Below are 16,516 nucleotides of genomic sequence, written 5' to 3'. Positions count from 1 at the left end.
ATTGTCCATACCTGAAATATCAGGGTACGTTTAAATAGCAGAATGGTGGACTTATGATTGCTTACTAATGACCATACTATTGCCATAATATAGGAGAAATCACTGTGGTAGGAATTTACAGAGGAGTTAGAGGAAATACAAGAGCCTATGGAATTGTGTCATAAGATGAAAAAACTATTTAGAAACTTATAATACTGTAACAAGCAAAAAATGATTTACACTAGTATAGAAACTGCTTAGATTGGTAAAAGCCACCCACCACAACAGGAGAAAATGTTACAAACTATTTAGCTGTAAAGAGATTTTTCTCTACAGTTTAAGGAATTCTTTCAATTCAATAGCACAGAAAAAACAATTTAAATTGAATGGCACTGAAACTTCAGTAGACAGTTATTGAAAGAAAGCATGACAATGGTGCATGATGGTTATATAGTTATCAATTTAAGGATGAACATTAAAACCAGCATGGGTTATGACTTCTATCCAATAGAAAGGCTATATGATGAAAATATGCAAGAGTCAAGCACTGGCAAGAAAGAGAAAGAGTTAGAACCTTACATACTCCAGGGGAGAAAGCAAAATCATGCAGGTATTTAAAAAAAAAAAAACACTTGAAAGCTACTGAATTAGCTAACCATAGAATTATTGCCACTAATTCTACTACTGAGCATATATTAAAAAGATTGAAATGGATATTAAAACAAAAAATTAACAAGTTTTCAAAGAATGAACACAGTTTTCGAGCCAAAGTAATAACAATTCAAATGTTCAGCAAATAATGAATCCATTGAGAAGCAAAATATTGAAAGTTACGTAATGGAATATTACTTGCTGCTTAACAATGATTGAAATAAACCAATCACAAGGGAACATGTGTGAAACAATTCCATTTGAACACAGTTTAAGAAATAGTGAATCTATGGAGATAAAGGATTAGTGGTACATGGGACAAGGAGTGATGAGAGGAGGAACAGAATTATTGAAGTGACAAAAATGTTCTCGAATTGGAAACAATGATGGCTTAATTATACATTTAAAATAGGTATGTTATTATTTATTAATAACTTCTGAAAGACATATTTTAAAAAGATAAATAAATAAATAGTGCTATACTTACTTGCTGAGAAAAGTAAAGGACTAAACAAAGTAACATTTAATAGCCTCCTGACATTTTTCAAGAACGGATCCTGTGGGTTTCTAAGGGAATCAATGTTCACTCCAAATGATGTTGCAGTGATCACATCCATGCTGTATGCCCCAAGGATTCTGTGGAGAGAGATACAAGGACAATTAAAACCAGCACCTATCTGCCATTCTTGAGCCACACATGGAGCAGGAAGTGCTGAGAAAGCACACGTCAAGCAAAACAGGCAGACAGCCAAACAATTCCTGGACCACATCCAGAGGCACGCATAGGGACTCAGTGGCTTAGGTTTGGTAAGCACACATCATCAGTCAGAATTCTGGCTCAAATCCAGCGACCACATTTCTGATCTAGCTTCATGCTAACACATCCTGGGGTGCGGAAGACTGTAGTTTTACAGCTTGGCACCCTATCACACATGCAGGACGTGCATGAGTTCAGAAATACCTAGCATGGTGAATCAGCAAATAGGATATATCTCCTCTACTATTGAGATAAACATTAAAAAAAAAAAAAAACTAGCACTACCATTTAGATAATCAGAACTATCATTACTTCTGTTACACTCACACGTGTCAAGGGTGAAATGTGCAATTGTTTTTGTTCTAGCGATAGCAGGGACTCTGGGAATATTAGGCATGCATCTACACTTAAGCAGAGCTAAAGCTCATAATAACACAGGTTACAGAATGTGTGCCATATGTGGATGTAATTGATGTGGAAGACCTAGGCTTTAGCAGGATAGGGTGGAATAATTCACTCTTTCCAGGGGATTCAAGAAGGTGACATGCGTCCAGGTCTTGCCTCACACCAGAAACTATTGGGAAAGATGCTTTTTCCCTAGCACATTACTAGCCATCAGCACTCTGCTCTAAATTGCAGGAACTTCAATTCTCCTTCCCTCCATCCATTGACAAAGCTCTAAAACACACCCTATTTTATATAATGAGAATCTGAGGTGGCTGTGAGGGTAGAATTCACTTTAAAATCAATGACAGAGACAGAAAAAATGGCCGACCTGAGAGCACAGGCATAGAAAGGGAAGCATTGAAAGTGAGACAGGGTGCGGCTGGAGAGAGATCTGCGGACCAAAGAACCACAGGAAGGAGTGCCAGAAGCTCCCTGGACATCAAGCATCCAAGAAGAAACATAACTTGGAAGAAATCCAGAGAAGGAATGCAGGAAACACAAAGACCCGGTTAAAACGTGGTGAGTCATCCCAGGAAAGGGGCGCATCAGCTGGAAGCCCAGAGGACCCAGGGCGGCTGGAGACAGCAGGACGGGTTGCCTTTTGCGAAGGCCCCTACCAGCAGCAGCGACCGCTCCCCTCCTGGCGGAATTTTCAGCAACCAAAGCTGTGAGACTGCTTGGCGCTCTAAGCAACACGGGCCCCTACAGGCACCTGGCTTAGCAGCTTTGTTGTGGAGTGGGCACCTGTGACTCCGGGACGCACAGGAACCCAGAGAGGTGGAGTACCCCAGGGGTGAAAAAGAAAAAATTTTCGGGCTTTTCGCTCCCTGAGAGAACCATACTGAGACTGACCCTGCTCAGTGCCCCCTCTCCCCCGGAATTCTCCCAGTCTGAAGCTGTGCGAGAACTGAACACTCCAACTTGTGTGGGAGCCCCTGAGTGGTGCAGTGCAGGAGACTTGCGCAGCTTGGCTTTCTCTACCATTTCGGGGGCGTTGCCTCACTGAGGACTTCCTCCTCCATGTGGGCCTCTGCTGCTCGAGCCTTGGGATCCCGGGCCCGGGCTGTGTTGGAGAGTACCACAGGCCTCAGCACCAGACTGCTCTCCGGAATTCCCGCTCGGGAGTGCTGCTCTGGAATTCCCTCTCAGGTGCTGCTCTGCTGAGAGGGGCGGCGCTGCCTCCAGCTACCACAAGCAGACTCTTCTGGGCAGGCCTCCAGCTGGAAGAACCAGTCTCGCCAATTGAGCTGATTAGGCTCTGGTTTGGCCTCTCCCGCTGGGCCCAGCAGGGGATTCTGCCTGAGAGAGGCTACTTTCTCAATTGCACTCTCTCAACCTTGGAAGCAGAGTCCTGGGCAGAGCAGGGCTGCGGGGAGCCGCGCCCCTTCTGGCTTGCTCTTTTGCCCAGATCGTGGGGTTGTGCTGAGTGTTGTCTGGCCTCTGAAGTTCAGGCTATGCCCAGCGGTAGGAGCCAGTGGATGCTCTAGCAGCCGCTCCACTGTTCAGAGCTGGTGTGGGGACTTCTGAGCCCCATTTCACGGCCCCGCTGCGGTTCCCTCTGCACTCTCTTGGAGCTACTGAGGAGTGGGGAGGAGCTTTAGGGGACTGAGGGCAACGGCTGTGGACAAAAAAGTCAGACGCTAAAATCACAAAACAACAGGAGGCAAAACACAATGAGGAGAAGTATCAGAAAAAGCAATGACCCAGAGGAAGCATCAAGCACTCCCTCCCAATACAACCAAAAACTAATCTCAATATCTGAGATGCAAGATGAAGACATAGAGGAAATACCAGATAAGGACTTAAAGAAACTAGTGATGAAATTCATCAGAGACAGTGAGAAGCGCTGGGAAGAGTCGAAGGCATTCGAAAACCATATCACTGCAGAAATAAACCAAGTCAAAAAGGGAATCCTCGATATAGAGCACAAAATTGAAAGCCTAACCAACAGAATGAACACAGCAGAGGACAGAATATCAGAATTGGAAGACAATCAGAATGAAAGGCAGCAGCTCATCAAGCAGTTGGAGACAAATCTAGAGAAAGCCAATAGGTCCATACAGGAAATGAAAGACAACCTCAAAAAATCAAATATTAGAATAATAGGCCTTCCCGAAGGAGTGGAAAGGAGACAGGCTTGCAACGGGTGCTCAATGAGATAATACAGGAGAACTTCCAGAACACCGGAAATATAAATCCAGCACAAACCCAGGAAGGACAAAGGACCCCCAGTAGATATGATCCAAACAGATCGTCACCCAGACATGTGGTCCTCAAGCTACCCTCAAGTGAACATAAGGAAACTATTCTAAGACAAGTAAGAAAAAAGGATAAGATTACTTTCAGGGGAAGGAAAATCAGAATCACGGCCGACCTATCAGAAGAAACTCTCCAAGCAAGGAGAGAATGGGGTAAAACCTATCAAATCCTGAAACAAAACAACTGCCAACCAAGAATAATGTACCCAGCAAAGCTCTCATTTGTATTTGAGAATGAAATCAAATACTTCAACAGTAAAGAGAAACTCGAAGAATACATCAACACGAAACCAGCTCTGGAAAATCTCCTCAGGAAGGTGCTAAACCCAGAAAGAAAAAATGAAAACCAAAATCAAAGATGGCAAATGGGAAGACCCCCCACTGAAACCCATACAAGGAAAGTCAACCAATCAGAAACTCTAATAGTCGCAAATACACACTTGCACACTTACACACACTCATGGAAGCCCAAAATCAATTTCTCTCAATATTATCTCTAAACACAAATGGCCTAAACTCACCAATCAAAAGGCATAGATTAACGGAATGGATCATCAAACAGCACCCAACAATCTGTTGCCTACAAGAGACACATCTAACCAGAAAAGCCTGTAAGAAATTTAAAGTGAAGGGATGGAAAAAGATATTTCATGCCAATGGACAAGAAAAAAAGGCTGGCGTAGCTGTCCTAATCTCAGATGACCCAGACTTCAAGCTGACAGACATCAAAAATGACAGAGAAGGACATTATATAATGCTGAAGGGTCTGATCCATCAGGAAGTAATTACAATCGTGAACATATATGCACCTAATTCCAATGCACCTAGCTATGTGAAGCAATTACTTACAAACTTAAGGGGAGACATAGATATACACACAATAATAGTGGGCGATCTTAACACTCTGCTAACAACTATAGACAGATCAACAAAACAAAAACTCAACAAAGAAACAACAGAGCTAATACAAACAATAGAACAATTGGACTTAGTAGACATCTATAGAACTTTTTATCCTAAGACCACAGATTATACACTTTTTTCAGCAGTGTATGGCACCTTCTCCAGGATCGACCACATGATAGGACACAAAGCAAATCTAAATAACTTCAAAAAGATAGGAATCATATCATGTACCCTCTCAGACCACCACGGAATGAAACTGGAAATCAGCAATTCAAAAAGCCCAAGGAAATACAGAAACTCTTGGAGGTTGAACAATAGGCTATTGAATGAACAATGGGTCAGGGAAGAAATTAAAGATGAGATAAAAAAATGTATGGAAACCAATGAAAACTCTGACACAACATTCCAAAACTTTTGGGACACTGCCAAAGCAGTGCTACGGGGTAAATTCATCGCAATTGGAGCTCATGTCAAGGCCCAAGAGAAGCGCCAAATACAGGAACTAACCACACACCTCCAGGAATTGGAAAAGCAGCAGCAGATGAGCCCCACACACAACAGGAAACAACAAATCATCAAAACAAGGGAGGAAATCAACACGATAGAAATAAAAAAAAAATACACAAAATCAATCAATCAAAAAGCTGGTTTTTTGAAAAGATAAACAAAATAGACACCCCGCTGGCCCGAATGACAAAGAAAAAACAAGAGAAAGCAAGAATTAACAGCATCAAAGATGAAAAAGGCAACATAACAACAGACATTACAACCATTAAGAACATAATTAGAAATTACTACAAAGCACTGTCTCCAACAAATCAGAAGACCACCAAGAAATGGAAAAGTTCTTAGACTCACACAACCTGCCAAAACTTAGCCCAGAGGCAACAATCAACCTGAACAAACCCATAACTGAAGCAGAGATTGAATCAGTGATTAAAGACCTCCCAACAAAGAAAAGCCCAGGCCCAGATGGCTTCACTACAGAATTCTACAAAACATTCTGAACAGAACTGACCCCAATCCTCTACAAACTCTTCAAAACAATAGAAAAGGAAGCAACCCTTCCAAACTCATTCTATGAAGCCAACATTACCTTAATCCCAAAACCGGACAGAGATCCTACAGAGAAAGAAAACTACAGACCTATCTCTTTGATGAACATTGATGCTAAGATTCTCAAGAAAATCCTAGCCAATAGAATTCAAAAAATCATCAGACAGATCATTCATCCGGATCAAGTAGGATTCATCCCTGGAATGCAGGGATGGTTCAACATTCAGAAATCCATAAATGTGATACACCACATCCAAAAATTGAAAAACAACAACCACAATGTAGTATCAATAGACGCAGAAAAAGCTTTTGACAAAATCCAACACAACTTCCTGCTAAAGACCCTAACCAAGGTAGGCATAGATGGAAAAATCCACAACATAATCAACGCAATATATGAAAAACCCAACGCCAGCATCATACTGAATGGAGAAAAACTAGAACCCTTCCCACTGAGATCTGGAACAAGACAGGGATGTCCACTTTCTCCACTGCTATTCAACATAGTTCTAGAGGTACTCGCTGAGGCCATAAGACAAGAAAAAGAAATGAAAGGAATCCAAATGGGAAATGAAGAAGTCAAGCTCTCACTATACGCAGATGACATGATTCTTTATATGGAAGAGCCAAAATGCTCAACACAGAGACTACTAGAACTTATACGAGAGTTCGGTGGAGTGGCAGGGTACAAAATTAATGAACAAAAATCAACAGCCATAGTGTATGCTAATAGCCCCAAATTGGAAAAAGATCTAACCAGCAAGATACCATTCAAAATAACAGGGAAAAGCATGAAGTATCTGGGAATAAACCTAACCAAAAATGTTGGAGACCTATTTGAGGAAAACTACAAACTATTGAAAAAAGAAATTGAACAAGATCTAGAAAGATGGAGTAACATCCCATGCTCCTGGATAGGTAAAATCAATATCATTAAAATGTCTATATTGCCAAAAGCAATATATACATTCAACGCAATCCCAATCAAATTGCCCAAAACATTCTTAACGGAACTGGAAACAATGATTCAAAGGTTCATCTGGAAAAACAAAAAAGCGCGAATAGCCAGAACCATCCTGAAGAACAGGAAGTTAGCAGGGAGAATCACAGTCCCGGACCTCTGGACATACTATAGGGCAGTGGTTATCAAAACAGCCTGGTACTGGCAAAAAAAAATAGAGAAGAAGATCAATGGAACAGAATAGAAACACCAGATGGGAACCCACACAGATACAGTCAAATAATCTTTGATAAAAGGACAAACGATAATCCAGGCAAATGGGAAGGTCTTTTCAATAAGTGCTGTTGGGACAACTGGTTGATAGCCTGCAGAAACAAAAAGATAGACCCACATCTCTCACCATACACTAAGATCAAATCTAAATGGATAAAAGATCTAAACCTGCATCCAGAAACCTCAAACTTTTGGAAGAAAATGTTGGAAACACACTGCAACACTTAGGGGTAGGACGTCACTACCTAAAAAAGACTCCAGATGCAGTAGAAATTGAGACCAAAATAAACAAATGGGACCTCATCAAACTAAGAAGCTTCTGCACAGCTAGGGAAACAATCAATAAAGTAAAAATGTAGCCCACAGAATGGGAGATCTTCGCGCACGTCATAGGTGATAGAGGACTAATCTGCAGAGTATACAAAGAATTACAAAACAGCCAAAACACCAAAATAAACAAGCCACTCAAGAAATGGGCATGGGAAATGGGCAGACACTTCACAAAGGAACAATCCCAAATGGCAAATAAACATATGAAAAAATGCTTAAGCTCCCTGGCAATAAGGGAAATCCAAATTAAAACATCAATGAGATACCACCTAACTCCAGTAAGGGTGGCCCACATGAAAAACACCAACAACACTTGCTGGTGAGGTTGCAGGGAAAAAGGAACTCTACTCCACTGCTGGTGGGGCTGCAGATTGGTACAGCCTCTATGGCAATCAGTATGGAGAATATTCAAACAACTCAAAATCGACATACCGTATGACCCAGCTATAGCACTCCTAGGAATATATCCAGAACACTTGCTTTATGTGAAACCAACATGCACTCCTATGTTCATAGCAGCACAATCAGTAATTGCAAAAACATGGAAGCAGCCAAAATGCCCATCAACAGAGGATTGGGTAAGAAAGCTATGGTTCATCTACTCCATGGAATACTACTCAACTCTTAAAAAAACAAAATGCAGTTCTTTGTGGCCAAATGGGCCAAACTGGAAACCATAATGCTAAGGGAAATGAACCAATCCCAAAAGGTTAAATACCACATGTTTGCCTTAATTTAATATGATATGATGTTAAGCATATCATGTTATGTTATGGATATTATGTCATTTGTAATATATAAACTAAAATTGAACTGTGAATGGGGGGTCGCATTTATTTTTAGCATGTTGACTGCTCAATATCATGTCAATTCAATCCATAATGATGTTAATTGTTGCAGATGGTATATTATTGCTTTTATTTGACCGGGAAGATGCTCTGCTGACTCTGCCCTCAGACCAGAGAGGGTCTTCCCAATAAGTAGATGGACTTGTCTGGACTATGGAATGTTGGACTCTATGCTTGGCAAATTCTTGCACGGAGGGAACTTCAACTAAACTTGAACTATGGTTATGCAGCAGGGTGGAGGAACCCACCATGGGTGGAGGGTGGGGCGGAGAATCCCAGATTCTATGTAATTACAACACAATGTAATTAATGAATAAATGTAATTTAAAAAAATAAAAAAAAATCAATGACAACGATGGATAAGTATATGACTAAATCTCCCTTAGGCCTATTATTAGGAAGAATTCATAACTATGTGATGTGCTCCCTGCTTCTCCAAGAATTTGCAGTTTATAAAATCTACTCCTGAATAATTTAGAATTAGCCCATACTGACTAGAGGAGCAGAATAGCACAGTTAGGATGCTGTTTGAGATGCTGCATTCCATGTGTAAGTCTTCAGGCCAAATGTCAACTCCACTAATAAATCCCAGCTTCTTCAGAATGCATGTTCTCAGAGACCCCAAGTAACAGCTCATGGACTTGTGTCATTCAACACCCAGGTGAGAACTAGATTGAATCCTTACCTCTTGGTTTGACAACTCCCTAGTTATCACTGATATTTAGGATCAGGAGACAGAATATGTGTCATACTCGAAGACTCTCATCTCACCAAATAAATATATATATATATATATAAATAACAAATTATTTTTAGTTGAGATAACAAATTATTTCATTGCCAACCCCAAAAGGCTTTTCTGGGCCTTCTCTCACCACAGATTCAAGAACTTTAAAGTAAAAGATAAAGTTCAATGTTTAGCATTTTTCTAATATCATCAGCAATATCATGAAGGCATTTAAGTTCTTCCTACACAGATACTGGGACTCTCCTGGCATAGAGCTTGCTTCCCCATATGTACGAAACGCTTCCCCTAATGCCCCAGCCCTATTCCATACCATCTACCAAAACAAAACTTTAACTTTGACACAATAACATTACTTCTTTCTATGTAGGAATTTTGTCTCTCAAGTACTCAAGGCGACAGTCAAGCTGGTGACTTTGTTATGTGCTCTATTCAAAGAAGGCCCAATCTGTCTACAACTCCCTTTGAGTTGGGTCTAACCCTTTCTGGTTGAATCATTGGAGTTGTAATGCAACATACCTGCTGTTGTATGCTCACTCTAGGGATTCCAGAAGGGAAATTCTAAATCCATGTCATGCACTGAAAGATCACTGAACCCCACAAATACATTACTACTTACTCTTTTAAGTTGATGGGCTTGCCTTTCTCTGCTTCCTGACTCAGGTTTTTCACCAACACTTCTCCATAATGGGCAATGATGGGTAACATCTAAGTACACACACAACACCAGGCACAGTGAGATGCAGAGATCCAAGTCACATAAGGAAATAGGTTTCTAATGCATGCAGGAGTGACATAGGTCTAACAATACACCACATAATTCACAGTTAGAGTAAATATCCAAGTCAAAAGGAATGGATCACCAAAGCAGAGGTAAGTCAGCAACATCTTTAATGATCTAATGTCTCTTCTAGGACACATACACAAAAGGATCATTTTGAGGAACCTCGCGCCCAAAGAACTTGCCTCTTCAAGTTCACTAGGATTTTCTTTCCACTTGTTTCCAGACTCAGCTAAGTTTCTACTTAAACATCCACTAATTTATTACCTCCTTGAGTTTTCCACTAGTGTAGGTAGGAGACACCAGTGCTCTAAGTCTCTTCCATTCTTCATCCTTAGAGTTGGCGAGGGTGTATTTCATAAATCCCACTGGTCCAAAAGACTAGAATTCAAATACAGGCATTTTGTCATGCATAAGTTCTAAGGATCTTCAGTGTTGTAAATATTTCTTACACACACATCAAGTCATTTCAAAAGTATTTCTTAGAAGTATACCAGTTGATATGCTAAGATTGTGTGCTCAATAAATATTCCAAATGCCTATCCACATCGGATAGTAGATTTGCTATGGTCTCAGGCATTTTTCTTCCATTTTCCTATAAAAGTCAATCAATGTGCCATGAATTAGAGAATCTGTCCTTCCAGAAGACAAAACAGAAATAGAAACCTAGAACATCATCTAACATAGAACAGAACAGAAATGGGTTGCTGGTGGAAGGCCAGATGGCCCATAAAAACTATATGTTTCTTCGAGCCAATTTTTGTTTTCCATCCCTCTGCCTCACTCTCTATACACAAAAACATGCACATGAACTACAACTGATAAAATAAGAGAACTTTCCTGAAAAAGTGAAAATACTTTTCATTTAGATTTAGCTGTTCTGCTTTGAGGTATAGTTCCCCTCCAATGAAGTCATATTATCAAAGAAAGAACTAAACTCTGAAGTCTTGTTTTTTTTTTTTTAATTTATTGTCTTTTATGTTCTTTTTTTTTTAAAATTTTATTTCAAATTCATTAATTACATTGTATTATGTGACACAGTTTCATAGATACTGGGATTCTCCCCACCCCTCCCCAAACCCTCCTACCATGGTGGATTCCTCCACCTTGTTGCACAACCACAGTTCAAGTTCAGTTGAGATTCCCCCATTGCAAGCATATACCAAGCATAGAGTCCAGCATCTTATTGACTAGTCAAGTTCAACGGCTTCTTAGGTAAACCCTCTCTGGTCTGAAGACAGAGCCAGCAGAGTATCATCCCCATCAATTAAAAGCTCCAACATACCATCAGCAAATATTGACATCATTATGGAATTAATTGACATAGTAATGAGTAACCAATATGGTAAAAGTAAATGCGATTTCTTATCCACCTTCTGTGACCACCTCATTGACAATTCAATTTTGGTTTATACACAACATATCACATTCATAACATAACTTGTTATACATAACATCATATCATCTTAAATTAAGGCAAACATGTGGTATTTAACCTTTTGGGATTGGCTCATTTCCCTTAGCATTATGGTTTCCAGTTTGGCCCATTTGGCCACAAAGAACTGCATTTTGTTTTTTTTTAGTAGCTGAGTAGTATTCCATGGAGTAGATGAACCATAGCTTTCTTATCCAATCCTCTGTTGATGGGCATTTTGGCTGCTTCCATGTTTTTGCAATTACTGATTGTGCTGCTATGAACATAGGAGTGCATGTTGGTTTCTCATAAAACAAGTGTTCTGGATATATTCCTAGGAGTGCTATTGCTGGATCATACGGTATGTTGTATTTGAGTTGTTTGAATGTTCTCCATACTGATTTCCATAGAGGCTGTACCAGCCTGCAGCCCCACCAGCAGTGGAGTAGGGTTCCCTTTTCCCCGCAACCTCGCCAACAAGTGTTGTTGGTGGTTTTATTCATGTGGGCCAGTCTTACTGGCGTTAGGTGGTACCTCAATTAACAGCATCAAAGATGAAAAAGGCAACATAACAACAGACATTACAACCATTAAGAACATAATCAGAGATTACTACAAAGCACTGTACTCCAACAAATCAGAAGACCACCAAGAAATGGAAAAGTTCTTAGACTCACACAACCTGCCAAAACTTAGCCCAGAGGCAACAATCAACCTGAACAAACCCATAACTGAAGCAGAGATTAAATCAGTGATTAAAGACCTCCCAACAAAGAAAAGTCCAGGCCCAGACGGCTTCACTACAGAATTCTACAAAACATTCCGAACAGAACTAACCCCAATCCTCTACAAACTCTTCAAAACAAAAGAAATGGAAGCAACCCTTCCAATCTCATTCTATGAAGCCAACATTACCTTAATCCCAAAACCGGGCAGAGATCCTACAGAGAAAGAAAACTACAGACCTAACTCTTTGATGAACATTGATGCTAAGATTCTCAACAAAATCCTAGCCAACAGAATTCAAAAACACATCAGACAGATCATTCATCCAGATCAAGTAGGATTCATCCCTGGAATGCAGGGATGGTTCAACATTCGCAAATCCATAAATGTGATACACCACATCCAAAAACTGAAAAACAAGAATCACATGATAGTATCAATAGATGCAGAAAAAGCCTTAGACAAAATTCAACACCACTTCCTGCTAAAGACTCTAACCAAGGTAGGCATAGATGGAAAAATCCACAACATAATCAAAGCAATATATGAAAAACCCAATGCCAGCATCATACTGAATGGAGAAAAACTGGAACCCTTCCCACTGAAATCTGGAACAAGACAGGGATGTCCGCTTTCTCCGCTGCTATTCAATATAGTTCTAGAGGTACTCGCTGAGGCCATAAGACAAGAAAAAGAAATCAAAGGAATCCAAATGGGAAATGAAGAAGTCAAGCTTTCACTATATGCAGATGACATGATTCTTTATATGGAAGAGCCAAAAGGCTCAACACAGAGACTACTAGAACTTATACGAGAGTTTGGTAGAGTGGCAGGGTACAAAATTAATGAACAAAAATCAACAGCCATAGTGTATGCTAACAGCCCCAAATTGAAAAAAGATCTAACCAGCAAGATACCATTCAAAGTAACAAAGGAAAGCATGAAGTATCTGGGAATTAACCTAACCAAAAATGTTGGAGACCTATTTGAGGAAAACTACAAACTACTGAAAAAAGAAATTGAACAAGATCTAGAAAGATGGAGTAACATCCCATGCTCCTGGATAGGTAAAATCAATATCATTAAAATGTCTATACTGCCAAAGGCAATATATACATTTAACGCAATTCCAATCAAATGCCCAAAACATTCTTCACAGATCTGGAAACAATGATTCAAAGGTTCATCTGGAAAAACAAAAAAACACGAATAGCTAGAACCATTCTCAAGAACAGGAAGCTAGCAGGGGGAATCACAGTCCCAGACCTCTGGACATACTATAGGGCAGTGGTCATCAAAACAGCCTGGTACTGGCAAAAAAATAGAGAAGAAGATCAATGGAGCAGAATAGAAACACCAGATGGGAACCCACACAAATACAGCCAAATAATCTTTGACAAAAAGACAAACGACAACCCAGGCAAATGGGAAGGTCTGTTCAATAAATGCTGTTGGGACAACTGGTTGATAGCCTGCAGAAACAAAAAGATAGACCCACATCTCTCACCATACACTAAGATCAAATCCAAATGGATAAAAGATTTAAACCTACATCCAGAAACCTTCAAACTTTTGGAAGAAAATGTTGGAAACACACTGCAACACTTAGGGGTAGGCCCTCACTTCCTAAAAAAGACTCCAAATGCAGTAGAAATCAAGACCAAAATAAACAATTGGGACCTCATCAAACTAAGAAGCTTCTGTACAGCTAGAGAAACAATCAACAAAGTAAAAAGGCAACCCACAGAATGGGAGAAGATCTTCGCACACGACTTAGGTGATAGAGGGCTGATCTCCAGAATATACAAAGAGCTACAAAACAACCAAAATGTCAAAACAAACAAGCTGCTCAAGAAATGGGCATGGGAAATGGGCAAACACTTCACAAAAGAACAAACCCAAATGGCAAATAAACATATGAAAAAATGCTCAAGTTCCCTGGCAATAAGGGAAATCCAAATTAAAACATCAATGAAGTCTTGTTATTTTCAGTAAAATGGATGTAGCAGGAGTTTATTATTCTAAGCCCAATAAACCTTACACAGAAAAACAAACACCAAATATTTCTCTCATGGGTACAAGGTTTATAGCCCATTCTGAACACAACGTGGTATTACTGCAGGCTTTGAAGGACTGCAGGAGGAAACAGAGAAGGATGCTGAAAGGCAGGCACCATAACACTGTGTCAGAATAAGATTTATGGATCGATAGTAGAGTGCACATCCATAGTTCACAATAATGTATGTTTTTTGTTGAATGAAACCCTGAAAGAGAAGAACTCTTAGGACCTGGCTTAAACAAAATATAAGAAAATAGAAGGAACAGTGTTAGCAGGAACCAATAAGGGCACCTACTACTCTACTTATGATCCAGGTCCCTTCTAATGGCTGAGGAAAGCAGTGGAGAATGAACGAAATACTTTGGTTCCTGCATCCATGTGGAAAACCCAGAAGAAGTGCCTGGCTCCCAGCTTCAAATGGGCCAAGCTCTGGCAATTACAGTAATTTGGAAGTGAACCAATGGATGGATGCTCATGCTCTAAGTCTCACTATTACTCTCTTTCACTTTCTCATTTTTTCTCTGCCATCACTACCCTTTCAGTTAGAGAGTTCTGGTATATTTAATGAAAGTTCTTTACAAAATTAAAGACTAGAAATATTAACTACCTGATCCATTGATTCTGCACTTATTTATTGAAATACCATGCAGTAGAATGAAAAAAATTGCATTATAGGTAACCAAAAAAACTTACATATTTGTAAAATTTTTTAAAGCAGATAATATCTCTCAGATTCGATACCTATTGTGAGGCCAGCATGTGGCATTTCATGCTAAGCCACTCATTGCAGTTCTGACAACCTATATCAGCTTTGACATCCTGTATCAGCATTCTGATCCAGCTCCCTGCATATAACCTGGAGAAACTGCAGAGAATGATGAAGTCATCTGCCCCCTGCACCTACATGGGAGACCCAGAAGAAGCTCCTGGAGTTGGGCTTTGGTTAAATCTTCTCTGGCTGCTGTAGCCTTTTATAAAGTGAACCAGTGAATGGGAGATTTCCCTCTCCATCTCAACTTCTTTCTCTGCAAAATCTGCCCTTCAAAGAAGAATAAGTAAGTCATTAAAAAATAAACTTATTTGCTATTCTGAAGAAATTATGAGATTTTACGGAAGTCCATTTTTCTCAATATCACCACAAGAAGAAAAGGAAAAGAAAGAATTATGTAGACCATCCTGAGACTGGCCAAGAAACTCAAAATTCTAGGAAGATTTTTCCATCTTCTAAAGCTATTGTTTGTTTAAAATGAGCATTTCCAACATTATACAAAAAATAATTAAAACACAGAAATACAGGCAAATTTCCTCATCTTGATTTTTTTGTTTTTTAACAAAAGATGCCATTTTACAAAAAAAAAAAAAAAAAAAAAAAAAAAAACGAGTGGAAGAAAAGACTTTTAGTGAATATACAATGCAATGGAGAAGCTCAACATTTTACCATTCCCATCAGTCAGAATTCAGATGAAATCACTCTCCTGTTAAAGGTATGAAGATATAAGATAAACATACTTGCAATCATTTCCAATATATATAAGCAATTTAGGTAAAAAATTAACATATGTACATAGAGATAGATAGATGGATGGATAGACAATATATACTGATAGCAATATTTTAATGAAAGGAATCCAAGAAACCTAACACAATGGAGAGGCATGCTATGGTCATAGACTGACAGACTCACAAGTCTAAGGACACAGACTCTAGCACAGTTTATCTGTGGTTTGTTGTAGATAAAAATGAGCTGTCCTATATTTGTGTTTGTATGGAAAGACAAGAGAACATGAACAGCTAAGCCAGTCCTGAAAAATAAAGTGGGAGAATTCGCACTACATGGTAAGCCTATTATAGAGCTGCCATAACCAAGACACTATGGTATTATTGGAGGATTAGACAGAGTGATTAGTCCAACAGAACAGATAATGAAACCTAGACCCACACAATCACTACTGATTTTCATAGGTGATAAATCAGTTCAATGAAGTGAGCAAAGGGATGTTGAAACAATTGTGTAGCACATAGTCCAAAAATTAACAGTAGTCTAAACCTCACACCTGACATAAATACTAAGTCAAAATAGATTATATGCATAAAATATAAAACACAGAAGTGCTAGGGAAAGAATTTTCAGACTTGATATCAAAAGCACAATGAACAAAAGGCAAGTAGGCAACTGTCAGTCACGTGGTTGTGAGTTCATTCTGTATCCCAGGGCCCTAATGAAGGTACAATGAGAACCAGATGTTTGTTATTTGTGGGCAGCACCAACAAAAATGCTAAAAGGGACATTGTCTCCTAAAGGGTTGGGAGACATTCATGATGGAC

At 39.5% G+C, this 16,516-nt stretch overlaps 1 protein-coding gene across 1 annotated transcript in view; it reads right to left on the bottom strand.

Moving 5' to 3' along the window:
- LOC131483219 (cytochrome P450 3A6-like) overlaps positions 1-16,516 on the bottom strand; it is a 60,028-nt gene that overhangs the window by 30,497 nt on the left and 13,015 nt on the right. The window contains exons 5-7 of the mRNA XM_058680731.1: positions 10,260-10,373; positions 9,831-9,919; positions 1,118-1,266 (exon numbers count right to left, since the gene is read on the bottom strand). Coding sequence (XP_058536714.1) covers positions 1,118-1,266; positions 9,831-9,919; positions 10,260-10,373 — 352 coding nt within the window. The remainder of the gene's footprint in view (positions 1-1,117; positions 1,267-9,830; positions 9,920-10,259; positions 10,374-16,516) is intronic.

Source organism: Ochotona princeps, chromosome 24 (genome assembly GCF_030435755.1).
Source record: "Ochotona princeps isolate mOchPri1 chromosome 24, mOchPri1.hap1, whole genome shotgun sequence".
NCBI lineage: Eukaryota > Metazoa > Chordata > Mammalia > Lagomorpha > Ochotonidae > Ochotona > Ochotona princeps.
This window is presented reverse-complemented; position numbering and strand designations above follow the sequence as displayed.